This window comes from Dama dama, chromosome 22 (genome assembly GCF_033118175.1).
Source record: "Dama dama isolate Ldn47 chromosome 22, ASM3311817v1, whole genome shotgun sequence".
In the NCBI taxonomy this organism is placed as follows: domain Eukaryota; kingdom Metazoa; phylum Chordata; class Mammalia; order Artiodactyla; family Cervidae; genus Dama; species Dama dama.
Genome location: NC_083702.1, coordinates 53,852,972 through 53,868,965, shown reverse-complemented (window position 1 = coordinate 53,868,965; position 15,994 = coordinate 53,852,972). Strand labels below are relative to the sequence as shown.

General features: G+C 37.2%; 1 protein-coding gene across 1 annotated transcript in view; it reads right to left on the bottom strand.

Annotated features, from left to right (window-relative positions):
* Positions 1 to 200: 200 nt before the first annotated feature.
* SLC5A8 (solute carrier family 5 member 8) overlaps positions 201 to 15,994 on the bottom strand; it is a 55,937-nt gene continuing 40,143 nt past the window's right edge. The window contains exons 11-15 of the mRNA XM_061125545.1: positions 14,865 to 14,951; positions 11,643 to 11,848; positions 7,778 to 7,881; positions 5,153 to 5,232; positions 201 to 4,889 (exon numbers count right to left, since the gene is read on the bottom strand). Of these exons, the coding sequence (XP_060981528.1) occupies positions 4,764 to 4,889; positions 5,153 to 5,232; positions 7,778 to 7,881; positions 11,643 to 11,848; positions 14,865 to 14,951 (603 nt within the window). The 3' untranslated portion in view covers positions 201 to 4,763. The remainder of the gene's footprint in view (positions 4,890 to 5,152; positions 5,233 to 7,777; positions 7,882 to 11,642; positions 11,849 to 14,864; positions 14,952 to 15,994) is intronic.

Here is a 15,994-nt window from a genome sequence, read left to right as displayed (position 1 = left end):
ACCGAATAGAGAAAATGGGAGATGGGGGGAGATTAAAAGAGAGAACAGCTAAGAAATTTCCAGTATTAAATGTGTTACTCTCTATTTTCAAATACAGTCTTAATTGCTTAAAATATAAAGTATTCTTCCAGTGACAAAAGTACTACATGTTTATTTGCTTACACATTTATAATCTACACATAGTACATAGGAAGAGTCCTTTGTGTGGTGGGGTGGAAATTACTTTCCGTAAAAGCAGATAACATTAATTATATTCAATTCGACATTTAGTCTATAAGAACAGACACCTGCAGACACTTGTAGAGTTTAATCAGCAAGTTGAAATATCAGAAATGCAATCATGTTTTTACATTATAATGTTCAATCTCCTGAAGTTTTTTCACAATGGGCATGGGACTAAGTGTGAAAGTGAATTTTACAGTTATTAAATTATACAGCAAATCTTCAGTAACTAAAGGGTCATGCAGTTAGCTGACTCTGTATCAACAATCATTATTGGATGAAACTCAGAATTTCCTATAAGGATCAATACAAAGAGCTACTTCCTCCATCTCAACCGCATCCCTGTCCCATGTTACCTACATTGTGGACAGACACTCATTTTCTATACTTTCTGGAGTTATCATAAATAAAACAAAATTATAAAACCTTTATACTCATATATTAATATTTCCTTTATCCTAGTGCACATTAATATTGAAAACCATGTTGCAAAATGAAACTCTCTCATAAGAGTTGTTTTCATATTTATTCACAATTCTACAGGCCTTAATATTTTCAAAATGCTGTGGAAAACATATGGTTATTATTCTGCATCATAACGTTCCATATGCTAGAATACTTTATCCTCACCTGTAGATGAGAATAATCAGATAGATAAGTCAAGGCCATTTCCTAAAGGAACATAGCCAATGTATGCGACTTCAGGAAAATCAAGATTTCAGCCTTAGCCTCTAGGGCAGGATTTCTTGAACTCAACACTATTGCTATGTGAGGCAGGATCATCTTTTGCTGTGGAGGAGATGGCGGCTCTGTGCATCATGGAGCATTTAGCAGCATCTCTGAGTTCTATCCAATAGAACCCAGTAGCACCTCCTCACTGGCTGTGACAACCAAGAATGTATCCCGTATCTTTCCGAATGTCACCTGAGATGCAAAGTTGCCCCATGGAGAACCACTGGCTGAGAGGGACAATGAACACATAAGCAACTAAGTAGATGAATACGTGTATCCTGTTTCACATCCTACATATAGAATTTTCTTTTCTCTATGGAGTGAATGTGATTGGCCTGTAGCCTTTTGATTCCTACCTATATTTTAATATTTCTATGGTAGATATTTTTTAGAGAAAGGAACTATCACCACAGCATACATTGCAAATTATTAACAGCTTAACTTTTTTCAAAACTAGCAATAACCTTTGTCTCAACTTTTGATTTCCAATCAATTTCAATTGAAATTTTAAGCACACTATTTGAGTTAATAAAGTGCCAAATGATCTCTGATACTCATACATATTTTTGTGAGGTAGGTATGTGTTTAGTGTTAAGTTCCATCATTAGAGATTAAGGATAAATTCAAGGTAATACAACTTGTTAGTGGCAAAAAAAAAAAAAAGACAACTTACATGGCTTTTTGCTCCCATTAGCACTTTTATGATTCAAAATAATTAAGAACACCTGATTTTTTAAAATTCATAATATATTAACATTTTACCTTAATTTGGTTTAACTCAAAGATTTAGACAAGATAAATAATTTTTAATACTTAATAGTAATATTACTTTTATCTCTTAAGAATTCCATCTGGTTCTCTCACGTTTATGAAGTAAAATATCTACAATTCATAATGTCACAAAGACATATTTTGTTAAAAGAAAGTGGATAAGAATGGAAGTATTATACCTCTCATTAAGAATATATTGCATAAAAAAAAGAATATATTGCATAACTCCTTGGCAGTCAGATTAAAAAAAATTATTTAAATAACTTGATTTTTATTTCCTAAATTAAAGCAGTCTACACACACGTGCATTTAGAATTACTAAATAAATAACAATAGTTCAAATAACACTCACATGAAACAAATAAGATTATATCTTCCTACTCATTAAAAAATTACAGAAAGGTTTATAAAGTTTGATATATGCTTACAAATATGTTGATTAAAAGTAACAACTTTACATATACAAAATATATGAATATATCATTAATTTAAATGTATAAATCTCTTTGTTTTAGATTAATGTTATTTCTTATTTTTTATTTATTAATGTTTTTAATTGGCAACCTCTAAATGTATACAGCATTGTCACCTAAGTATCAAAAAGTAAGCAAAATTACCTAATTATAAAATATTTTAATGTACCTAAATATTTCACACATTATTATTTTAAAACAGTGTGAAGCTAAAAAAAAAAACAAAGACCCTTCTAAACAGTATCTAATGTGTGAACTATAGAAAAAAAGTAAGCTATTGATGAAAGCCTGTAACCAAAGTCTTAGCTAGAATCATAGCTAAAGAAACAAAATGAACTTTGAGATTGCTACTTGAAATTTTAAAACATGGAACATAGCATATACTCAGTAATTCCAGAACACTAAAGAAAAATAGTAATATTTGCCTATGTAATTTAGCTTTTCAACCAGGTGGATATACTGGAATTCAGTATGTCTAAGCATTGCTGTTTAGCCACTAAGTCATCTGACTATTCGAAATTCCAAGGACTGTAGCCTGTCAGACTCTGTCCATGGAATTTTTCTAGGCAAGAATACTGGAGTGGTTTGCCATTTCCTTCTCCATGTCTAAGCATGCATGCTCAGTCACTTCAGTCACGTCCAGCTCTTTGCAATCCTGTGGCATCTGGTCCCATCACTTCATGGCAAATAGATGGGGAAACGGTGACAGACTATTCTGGGGGGCTCCAAAATCACTGTAAATGACGACTGCAACCATGAAATTAAAACACGCTTACTCCTTGGAAGAAAAGTTATGACCAACCCAGACAGCATATTAAAAAGCAGAGATATTACTTTGCCAACAAAGGTCTGTCTGGTCAAAGCTATGGTTTTTCCAGTAGTCATGTATGGATGTGAGAGTTGGACTATAAAGAAAGCTGAGCGCAGAAGAATTGATGCTTTTGAACTGTGTTGTTGAAGAAGACTCTTGAGAGTCCCCGGGACAACAAGGAGATCCAACCAGTCCATCCTAAAGGAAATCAGTCCTGAATATTCATTGGAAGGACTGGTGCTGAAGCTGAAACTCCAATACTTTGGCCACCTGATGCAAAGAGCTGACTCATTTGAAAAGACCCAATGCTGGGAAAGATTGAAGGCAGGAGGAGAAGGGGACGACAGAGGATGAGATGGTTGGATGGCACCACCGACTCAATGGACATGAGTTTGAGTAAACCCCAGGAGCTGGTGATGGACAGGGAGGCCTGGCGGGCTGCAGTCCATGAGGTCACAAAGAGTCGGACAAGACTGAATGACTGAACTGGACTGGACTCTAGTCCGTCAGGCTCCTCAAGTCCATGGGGTTCTCCAGGCAAGAATACTACAGTGTGTTGCCATTTCCTTCTCCTGGGAATCTTTCAGACTCAGGCATCAAACCCGCATCGCCTGCACTGCCGATAGATTCTTTACCACTGAGCCAGGTGGCAACCCATGTCTAAGTGTATGTACCTTTAAATGTAAATGATTGCAGATTGGTTGACTTTCAAAAATGCAGCTTAATAGTATTCAATGGAATCTTCTAATTCCATGGAGCTTAACCATTTTTAATTCTGTGTATGTTCTTGGACCACTGAATCTGTAAGTACCTAATTGACGGTACTTTGGTCAGTATAAGGCTTATGGGAGGGAGTTTATATTTATAGGCTGGGTTGCAGTGAACCAGGATCTGGGGTAACAGGATTCACACTGGATGTCTTAAGATATATGCAAGCACAAGGCAATAGAGTGAATGGGAAATTATGAATAGGAAGGTGAGCAAGCATGAAACGCACAACAAAACCAGTTGATGGGTCAGAAAATTGGAATCCAGATAAGAACCAGAGACTAAGAAAGGCAATAGAAGCAACCAGTGGCCAGGAACTATAGAGAACAATCAAAAAGGCCTAAGAATAGATGTGTAGTATCAAGAAGACCTTGGTTATTGGGCCCATGTTCTGTCCCAAACAGGATGCTTCTTGATTACCGCCCTCCTGAGCATGAATCAATTCCAAGATTAATATGTACCCTGGGCTGATAGGGGTTGATGAGAAGCAAAGATTTAGATAGCATAGACCCGCTATTTCATTGCTCCCTAAAAACAGAGTGTGATAGGAGGAAGAAAGGTCTTTTTTAATATCAATTATAATTTCAGCAAACTCTAAAACATGCCAGCACCAAATGCATGGGAAATATTTTTAACAATGCCCTAATTTAAGAATATTATTTTAACCATCAAGCACATGTTATATGTATGTATTAGCTTTTCAGCACATATGTAGTCACAACTTTCACAACTACAGCTTCACTGAAATAAAAGAGAGAGGGAAATGCTGATGCTGAAACTTTTACCTCCAGAGTTGCATCAATTAATGAGTGTAGAAAGTTAAAAAAAAGAAAAGTCAGGGCTTTGCTTAAACAAAATGATCCCTGAAGTTCCCTCCAAAGTACTCATTATAGACCAAAAAAAAAAAAAATCTAAAACCTGATTCAAGTATTTTAGAAGACATAAAACTGGGACACTGCTTAAGATCATTTAGCGTCACAGCTGCTTCACAAACGAGTTCCATTGATCTTGCTGCTTTGATCTGTGCCATTCAATTCAATATGGTTGAAGGCAGGATTATCAGTTCCACCATCTTCTACTGGATGAGATTTATAGCTTAAAACTCGCTTCTTCTAAAAGAAAATGTTAACATGATGATTAGAAAAAAGAAACTGTTTATTCAACTCAATAATTATCACTACTACTTTTCTTTCTCTAAATCTTATTCACAGTCTACTGAAGCAGAGATAAACAACAGAAATAAATCATTTTAAAGAGGAAGGCAAATACCTTCCTTGTCCATCAGAGTTCCAAAGAGAGTCTGAGGACTAACGAGTATTCTATCCTGGTGATAAAAACAGTCTTAAGAATTTAAGGAAAAAGAAAGCCAACTCACTTTCTTAAAAATGTCAAAATTAGATAAAAAGTCCTCTTTGGTTAGTAGGAATCTGCAGTCTATGTTTTGTTTTCTTCCTCCTGAAAAACAGACATTATTTACATCGTTAAAAAGATATCTGTAACTACCCAGTGAAGGACCATCATACACACATTTAACTTGAGCACATTCACTTCTATGCACTTACAAAATACAAAGAGTCTTTTAAATAGTGCTGGAGACTTAGACTACCCTTTCTCTTCCTTCAGTCAGTCCCAGATTCTGCAAGCCTCTCACTGGGATCAATATGAGTCTACTGTTTAAAGATAAATGAGATGGCTCTTAAATGTAAGCCAACTGCCTCATCCAGTATCAGCTAGGGAAGAGTCATCTGGCCCAATACTGGTAGGAAAACTGGTTTAAAAGCATTCTTCATGTTCTACCAATAAAATATCAAACCATCTACTTCTGCTTCAGACAGCAGAGTTTCCCTTCCTTAATCTAGTGGTTATGAATGTATGAAGAAATGTAGGAAACTGTGAATTGTTGGATAAACTATTCAAATGAAAACCAATATGGTTATCAGAATCAAAGCATTTAAGGGAGGGAAAAGGAGCAAAGAGAGTATCATGACCCTCCCATTTTTTAAGGAAAAAAATGAGTTGAAAAAGACCAAAAGTCAAATAGTAAAAGGAGATGTTTGTTCCAGATCTGAATGGTTGGGTTACTGGTGAGAAAAATTTAAAATCTGTCTTAAAATATACCACAACAGATAAGAGAGTAAACCTGCCATGCTGGGAATTTTACTTAGGAGAAATACCACAGTTCTTTTTGAAAAGAAAGATAATAGTTTAAACAACTCTTTGCGAGGTAACAGATAACTACAAACTTTATTATAAAATTATAATAATTATAGATTGTAATGTCTATAATAATGACAAGTATATAATGTTAATATAATCATTAATCTGTTATAATAATGTCATTATTAATATAATTTTAATTCTAAATGCAAGTACCAAAGATGTCTCAAAGACAGTGCTATCCAGATGCCAAAAAATCAATGAGAGGTGGTAGAATTCTACAAAGTGGGCACCATGCTGGTAGATTTGTAGCATAAAGCAGACATCACACATACTTGGATCAAGTGTAGGATTTCTGACTGATTATAACATATTTGATAAAGAAAGCAGTGGTGCTTCCTGCCCCTGGTTTGGCTGCTATGGATGTGTACATGTGAGGGAACATAGGAAATTAGGGAGCCCAGCTTTTCTCCCCAACTCCACACTACTGCTCTGCTCCAAACCACCATGACTGCTCACCTGGATAAGTGCAATAGCCTCTACCCGCCCTCCTTTCCTTACAGACTACTCTCAAAACTGGATCAGCACGCTCCTTTGAAAATTATTGGAAAAGTCATTATAAAAAATATCCCAGGCAGTAGATCTAAAAGACATAGAGATGGAAAATAGAGAGAAGAGATAAGAAAATCAGAGGGGCTGTCCAAGTTTAAAACATCTGACTAACAGGAGCTTCCAGAGAGAGAAAATCGAAAACGGCAGGAAATCACAAAAGAAATCATACAGGAAGGTTCCCTGGAACTGAAGGATGTATGTCTTCAGACCCTCCTGAGGGTTTAGGGCAGGACAGTCATTGTGAAGTGGGTCACATGTAAATGGCCAGTGCACGACAGGGCACTGGTGTTCTGAACGGCAGCAAGACAAGTCGAAGAAAAGTAAGACAGGCTCCAGGAACAAGAAAGTTACTCTCAACCTAGGATTCTCTACTCACATTATCAACAGTTACCAAGCAGACATGCAATGTTCCCAAGATCTCTTGTCCATCCTTTCTCAAGAACATGCCATAGCATATACTGCATCCAGTTAAGGGGGTAAACAAGAATTCGGAGAAACGGGACTCAGGCAGCAGAGCATCCAACAGAGGAAGGGGGCCAAGGGAGCTCACAGAATGAGGACACAGTGAATTCCCAGGATAATGGCTCCACAGCAATCCCAGAGAGCAGGGTATACCACGTGTATTATTGGTGTGATTTTATTTAAAACGTATTTTTCTAAGTTTATAGACATCTGAAAAAAGCCTTCACACTATGTTTAGATATAAAGACCATAATTAGATATAAAGACTTCTCCTCACATGTACACATATCTTCTTTCCAGTTTACAAAGAGTTGGTGCAGGACAATGAGAATATCATGGCACAGGGCTATTATAATGGTATGTATAAAACTCCTAGCATTGTAATAGCTACACCCAAGCGTTTTATTTTTATCTTACAGCAACCTGTGAGATAGGCAGGTCAGTTACTATTACCTTCATCTGATACATAAGATAGCTAAGGCTTAGTAGCTTTGGAGCAGCTCTACAGACTTAGAGCTATAAGTTCATGCAGCTGGTAAACGGCATAACAGATTCAAACTGAGATGGGTCTTCTGTTTTCAAGACTAGGCCCTAAAATTTCCCATGAGTAAAATGGAACAAACAATTGAGCTAATAGTATTTTACTATTTTATATAGTAAAATAACATAAATAGCTATGAAACAGATATAGTAAACACTAATACAGAGGTACATATAGCAAGACTAAATATAGCAATACTAATACTAAATATAGCAATATCAATGTTACCTGTTGATACACTGAGAAGCATTCCCACAAACAACGTTACCAAAGTTCCAACAGTGCTGAAGTATAGATATGATAAGGAATACCAGTTATCCATCAGCGGAGTCCTAAGAAAGGACAAAAGCATAACTGTAAGGTTTCACGCATGCCACTAGTAACCAAGAGTATGTGTCAATAAGCCTCATGGCAAAGTCAGAACACAATACTTAATCATGTTTCTAATGTCCAAATGTGCTGTCCCAATTTTACCTTATTGGGTCAGAAATTAAGTGTGACCTAACCTTGATCTCATACTATAATACCAACATCCGTGTTTATTCATTCTGTTCATTTATTCATTCATTATTCATTCCCCTCTGCTTTGTGTCCCAAGCACTGTTCTTGTCACTGAAAAGTCTGCCATTGAGAAGGTGGGCAGGGGGGTTCCTGCCCTCAGGAAGTTTACATTCTAAACAAGATGTGTAATGATTAAGTAAATAAATTAATAAACATAATAATTCCCATTTTGATTATAGAGAAGAAAGCATTTAAATGAGACATTAATATCAAAATGAGAAACTAATGTCAAAGATACTTTAAAAATTCCATGAATTTTGGAAATTAAATGTCCACTTTTAAATGATGTCTCCTGGCAATCTTGATTCCAGCTTGTGATTCATCCAGCTGGGCATTTTAGGTATAAAATATAGGGATTCACAATTTTTTAAGGTTATATTCCATTTACAGTTATTATAAAATATTGGCTATACTCACTATGTTGTACAATATATGTAGCTTATTTTATACCTAATAGTTTTTACCTCTTATTCCCTTGCCCCTATATTGCCCCTCCCCACTTCTCTGCTTCTTTGTTATCTTCATTATTTTGTTGTATTTTTTAGATTCCACATATAAGAGATATCATACAGTATTTGTGTTTGTCTGACTTATTTCACTTATATTTCCAGCAATGTGGATAGACCTGGAAGGCACATTGTAGTATTTTAAGTGGAGAAGTGACATGACCTGATCTGCTTCTAAAACAACTGCTCTAGGATTCCACATTCAGCTTTGATGGACCCACCATCCAGCCAAAAGTAATATTTGAGAATTTGGAGATGGGACAAGGCAGGTTTTTGTAGACCTCAGAGAGATCATGACAATTAGAACTTAAGGGGTCAAGATCCCAGAAAGAAGGGAAACATAGAGGTTAGCTAGTGAACTTAAGATAATGTGATATATTGGGCCAAAGACAGACAAAATAGAACAGAATAGAAAATTGAAAAACTGACCCACAAAAAATAGTCATTAGGTTGATGTCACAGTTGCCACTGCATGGCAAAATGGTGCAAAAAGAGGGTATTTTCAATAAATGGTTTTTGGCTAATAGAATATCCATATGGGGGAAAAAAATGAATCTTGATCACTTGAAATTAATTCCAAAGTGGATTACAATTCACAAATGGAAATGGTGCACAAGAAAGCTTTTAAATAAAAAAACTAGAGGACTATCTTTATGACCTCAAAGTAGGCAAAGATTTCTTAAATGGGACTCACAAAAGACTAACCATATAGAAAGAGACTGATAAGTTGAACTCAATTAAAATTAAGAAATTCTGACCACTAAAAAGCATCACTAAGAGAGTAAAAAGGTAAGCTACAGGGTGGGAGAAAAATATTTTCAAAACTTATCTTTTATCTAGAATATATGAAGAAAACTTAAATAAAAACAGAGAACTCATTTTAAAATGGACCAAAGATTTCAATAAAGTCACAAAAGTTCACAGAAGTAGTTATACAAATGCCCAATAGACATGTAAAAAGGTATCAAAATTCATTAATTATAAGGGAAATGCAAGTTATGTACCCATCAAGTATTAGGAACTTAAAAAGTAAAAACTGAATCTGAGTAATTGAAACCTAATATCTAGGCCATGAGAGTATCCTACTTCACCTTTAGCTGTGTGTTCACTCCCCTTGGACTCTAGTCATCCTGAACTGTGCATGATGTCCTAAGACACCATGTGGCTTCAGGCCTTCCTGATTTGCATATGTTGCCTTCATTCTGCAACATACGCTCCTTCCTTTATTCCCCCTGTCTGATCTTGTTCACCTGATTATATCACCCATGTTACACTCCTCTAAAAAAGAACCTTTCACTCAGGAATCATTAGGCTCCTCCTTCTTCTGGTTGTCATGATAGACTGTGAATACTACTTTTCACAATGTATTACTTGTTCATTCTCTTGTCCAACTTCCGTTTGGGTCATTTTCTGTGACAAGAATAACTTTCCAGACCTTCTCTTATAGCCAACTTCTGCATTCTTCAAGTATTAGTACATCCCTGAAGTCTGTGCTAATCTACACTTCAACTTTACTTATAATCATTCTTGTGGGTACTTAGTTCACGCTCAAAAATTCTGATTTATTAGCTGAGCTATTTTATAAATAAGCTAACATAGAACAGTGATTATTATGGTACCAGGCACATAGTAAACGTCAGCTAATTTATATATTTTGGAAATCCAAATAACCAATCAGCCTTTAAATTAAAAGGTACATCTACATAATCAGGACAAACACTAAGAAAAATTGTGAAATGAAAAGTACAACTTCAACATCCTCCCACTTACCCTTAATCACTTCTCCCTTAACTAACTCATCACTTCTCCCTTCTGTCTAATGACTTCCTGAGCTCCACCCCATAGATGCATTCATTCTTATCCAGAATATGCCCTGTATTTCTGTGCCCTTATCTCCATAGCATCCCCATCTAGTCAAACCTTCCCCCCCACATGCCTCAGGCCCTAGAAGTACCTTTTCTCTTTACCCACGCAGACTACCAGCCCTGACTCCCACACAAGTATTCTCATAGCTGAATTCCCTCTGAATCACCAATGATGTTTGTATGTATGGTCACATTCCTTCTCCCAGGAGTGTGTCCCATTTTAAGAGGGAGATGCCATGTCTTGTCTCAAAAGAAATGATTCTCCAGTGGCTTCATTCTGGGCAAGCTGGAACTGGGGCAATACTTTAGGGGAAGGGCCCTCATCTTTGCATTCCTTGAAGGCATCCATGGGTTTTGCGCTTTAAAACTGAAGATGTATATACCCACTAAGGGTAGTCTTGCTCTCGCACCCACTGTACAGAGATGCACCAAAAGGTCTGTTGCTGTTTAGTCACTAAGTGAAACTCGCTCAGTCGTATCTGACTCTTTGTGATCCCATGGACTATCCCACCAGGCTCCTCTGTCCATGGAATTTCCCGGAAGAATACTGGAGTGGGTTGCCATTTCCTTCTTCAACCAAAAGTCTACATTATTTCATTAAATCAGATTACATCAGTAGCCAGAAGCTCAAAAATGTACTGCATAACTGAAAACTCTAACAGGAAGATCACAGCTGCAACTCACTGCCAATGCTCTAAAGATTCAGAATATTTAAAACTGAACAAACGGCAATTATCCAACATATTTTGATGCATTTTAGCTTCTAGTTGGTAAAAGTTATACTTCAAAGACTATATATGCAATGTGTCTTTTATAATTTTGCTTTTTATTTTAAAGGTTTTTCAGTGGACAAAGACAACTTTTCATTCAAGTGGAACTAATATTTGTCAGCATTTACACATAGTAGAATTTTTTGTTACTATTCAAGTCTTCTTTGCATCTGAAGGTGAAGTGGAAGTTTTTATTGAAATTAAGAAAATATGGCTTTTTTTTTTTTGCTATTTCTGAACAAAATATAATAGCCAGAAAGCCATACACACTCTCCTCATTTAAGAATTAGGCAAAAATCACAGCACTGCAGGCAAGACAAAGAGCAACAGAGGTTGTCTATCTGTCACATTCATTTTTTCAAATATGACATAACAAAGCTCGATTCATTACCTTTCAATGTTGTGTACTTGAGAAGCACTGGTAGAAAATGGCATTTCTGTGGTTGTCATCCAATTTGTTCCATTGTATGTGCTGTTACAGCCATAGGTTTCAAGTCTTAATGGCATCATTCTCTCAGGAAGTGGGGGATAAAGCTGAGCTCCAATTCCGACCCACAAAGAAGTGGCAAATCCAGAGAGCAGACCCCCAAGTGCTCCCTGCAAAACAGAAGTGTTTTTCAAAACAAATAATACAGTTTGCTTTGAAACAGAAGTTAGCATTAGGAGCTTAAGCTCAACACGGTCCAAATCAAATTTACCAGCTTCCCTCCTAAAACTCTTCTCCCTTGCAAGCTCCCTGCCTCTTGCAAAGGGCAGCATGGGTCCCAGGTCCCTCAGCCCAGAGCCCTGATCTCTGGAACCCCCAGCCCCTATTTTATATCCCTATCTTGCCAATCACCAATTCCTCTTCATTTTTCTTTACATATCTCATAATTCCATGCCTTCCACTCTGTCTGCATGACCAGCACTCTGTTCTGGCCTCTTCATCTCTTTACACCCAATGACCACAACAGACAGATATGCAGTTGACTTCAAGCCAACTGTTCCCTCCACTTTTACTTAATTTACAAAAAATTAAAAAATGGCATGTCATATGAGCAACAGGGGCTTCCCAGGTGGCGCTAGTAATAAAGAACCTGCCTGCCAAGGCAGGAGACCTAGGTTCAATCCCTAGGTTGGGAAGATCCTCTGGAGGAGGGCACGGCAACCCACTCCAGTATTCTTGCTGGAGAGTCCCATGGACAGAGGAGCCTGGTGGGCTACAGTCTCTAGGGTCGCAAAGGGTCAGACAAGACTGAAGTGACTTAGCACACATGCATGCATGAGCAACAGGCTTTGAAGAAGAAAGCATCCACAGAATTTACTCCTTTACTTAGCAACATGCATGATTGTAAATTAGGGGACAATAGCAAGGTCTTTTCACAAATGACTGCAATGGTACATATAACAAAGCTAAGCATTTCCAGAGATAAGTGGAAATGTCCTCTCTAAAGACAGTTGGTTTCACAATCTTTGGAAGACTTGGGTTACCCTGCTCCTACCGTTCACCAGTAATCGAACTGTTTTTGATAGTCAGTCAGTCCTCAAATGATTTAAGCCCTAGTTCCAAATGATGCAGTTGAAAGCAAATCTTGCTGGAAAGCCCCTTTCTCTGTGGTGAAATTTCTCCCCTCACTTTAAGAATAATGATCAGATTATTACAACAGAAATAACAGTATCTTACTTCCTCTGCTAAGGACAAGTTGGACCTAGTCAGCTATAGCATTTCTGGAGGCAACTCATGGTGGCAATAAATGTCAAAAATTAAAAGTCAGTCTTCTTTTAATATTTCAGGCACTCAACCAACCACTTGCATTTCATAATGCAAAGAATCTCATCAAAACTTCAACATTCTGAGGTGGACACGAACTGCCCTCTTTCACTCTGATTCATTTCTACTAAGCTAGGATTTCATATGACACATCATTGAGAATTATTATTAACAATAATAACAATGATAATAGCCCTTACTTGTATCTGCCTTACCAATCCCTAATGCCTCATGAGGAAAATGGAATTCTAAATATAAAGTTCTGCAGTTATTCTCCATCTGTCTGAAACAACCACATATATATTATAAGCTTTTCCTAAACCTCAGCTTTATAGCAGGACTAAATTCGTAGTGTTCCTCCTGACTTTCAGAGAAATTATTTCAATTTCATTTATTCTAAACAAAACTTAGAACACCTCAAAGCACAGATATATCTATACAGAAGAACATAGCTATCACTTCTTTCTGAATTCAGTTCTCAATTATGATTACCCCTTTGGGAACAGAACCACGTTGTTGCAGTTACATCCTTAAATATCGGAACAGTTTCTGACCAAAGTGGCAAAGAATTTATCTTATTACTTCTCTTTACTGTACTCTGGCTATTCACAGGTATCCTTGGCTCTACTGCCCTGAAATCTTTCATATCCAAGCCTGTCAATCTCCTTTAAATCTTAATGATTAATTTTCATGAAGGATAAAAAATAAATGAAAACAAAATGCTGTTCTTTAGTTATATAATATAATATTCATAATGTGCATGCTAAGTTGCTTCAGTCATGTCTGACTCTGTGAGATCCTAGGGATTGTAGCCTGCCAGGCTCCTCTGTCCTTGGGATTCTCCAGGCAAGAATACTGGAGTGGGTTGTCGTGCCCTCCTCCAGGGGATCTTCCCAACCTAGGGATCAAACCTGCGTCTCTTACATCTCTTGCATTGGCAGGAAGGTTCTTTACCTTGAGCACCACCTGGGAAGCCCAATATTCATAATATATTGTATTATATTATATATCATATTATGTATTATTTCATAATATATAGCCTTTAGTTGTGCTTTATGATACTCTTTATTTTATTTATTTTTTATGATACTCTTTAATATTATATTTTGGGCTTCCCCAGTGACTCAATAGTAAAGAATCTGCCTGCCAGTGCAGGAGACACAGCTCAATCCCTGGGTCAAGAAGATCCCCTGAAGAAGGAAATGTCAACCCACTCCAGTATTCTTGCCTGGAAAATCCCATGGACAGAGGAGCCTTGTGGGTTACAAGAGTCAGACACAACATAGTGACTAAACAACAATATTATATTTTAGTTATAATTATGTTTTTCTATAATTATGTGATAGTCACAATATTGGAGGAGGCAATGGCATCCCACTCCAGTACTCTTGCCTGGAAAATTCCATGGACAGAGGAGCCTGATGGGCTGCAGTCCATGGGGTCACGAACAGTCGGACATGACTGAGTGACTTCACTTTCACTTTTCACTTTCATGCATTGGAGAAGGAAATGGCAACCCACTCCAGTGTTCTTGCCTGGAGAATCCCAGGGACGGGGGAGCCTGGTGGGCTGCCGTCTATGGGGTCGCACAGAGTCGGACACGACTGAAGTGACATAGCAGCAGCAGCAGTCACAATATATATTGTTCTGGCAGTTTCCATTTAGTTTCACACATGCAGGGTCCCAGTGCATAGTACATTCATTGTGTGTCCCAGCAAAGTCAACACGAATAACTTAAGTCATCAAGATAAGACACTAATGACAGGTATCAAAGGAACCATAACTTTACAATTGAGAAAAATTGTAGAAATGCTACTGTACTTGGAAAAGTAGACTTTACATATATTCATCTTTTATACTTACAATTGAGTTGGCAAAGGGAACCAAAATCCCCAAAGCAAACAAGCCCATTAGTGGCCCACCAAGCATGCCAAATATGCTGAGTGCTGCCTACAAAATTAATAAGAAGTCATCAATCAGCAATCGGAAATCCAAAGTTAAAACATTTAAAAGTAATTTCATTGAGATGAGGATTTAAACTCAGACTCCTGAAAATCATGGCAGCCTTGCCACTGACAAAGAGATAATTAGAACCTGGAAGCTTCTGCATCTCAGGGTCAGGTTCTATCTGTTCATTAAGTATCCTCAATAAAAGAAGCAAACTACAAAGAGGACAGAGAACTATGAGGCAAGAGGGACACTACTCCTCCTAGTATTGTCCTTGTAGATGTTAATAATCACATCACTCCTTTGTGCTTTTGTAGTCTCAAAAATGCTCTGCAAAACAAGCTTGTGGATAAGTACTACTAAGTGACCAGAGATGGCAACAAAACTCAGTGCTATCCTTGATTTCCTAAGGATAGAACTAGAATGAGAAATGTGACTTAAAAAAAAAAAAAAAAAGATTGATCAAATCATGAAGAAAGTTTTAACCTGATTAGCTAACTGCAACCTTTGCTTTGATGGACAGATGCCAAAATCATGATAGTGAAAAACGTTTATAGTGTGAAGAATGGAAAAGTGCAAAGAGCTGAAACATTCAAGAGATGTATGTTCACAATATTCAGACAGCTAATTTTTGAGAGTGAATAGAACCATCAAAGAAGAATCAGGGATGAACTGGTTTGTTCACAGAGTAAAAGGGACAGATGGAACAGAATTAATACATTAAAGAAAAAATGTCAGTCAAAAACATTTTAGAGGGTATAGACTGCAGCTCTGGGTTAAAAAACAATAGCAAACAAACAAACAAACAAAAAACAACAAAAGAGCTCTACCTAGTGGACTAGGGAGGGAGTGAGGATATGATGACAGAAGAACTAGTGTTCAAGGAGAATGTGGACTCAGAATATGGCCCTAAGGAATCATTTCACGATGTCTCCTGAACCAGAGTCCAGTAGGAAGGAAGGCAGAGTTTTGCAAAATGTGCAAAGTCCCTTGGCACACGTGGTGGTCACTGACAGTGTGAGCTAGAGCCAGCTCTGGAGATACAA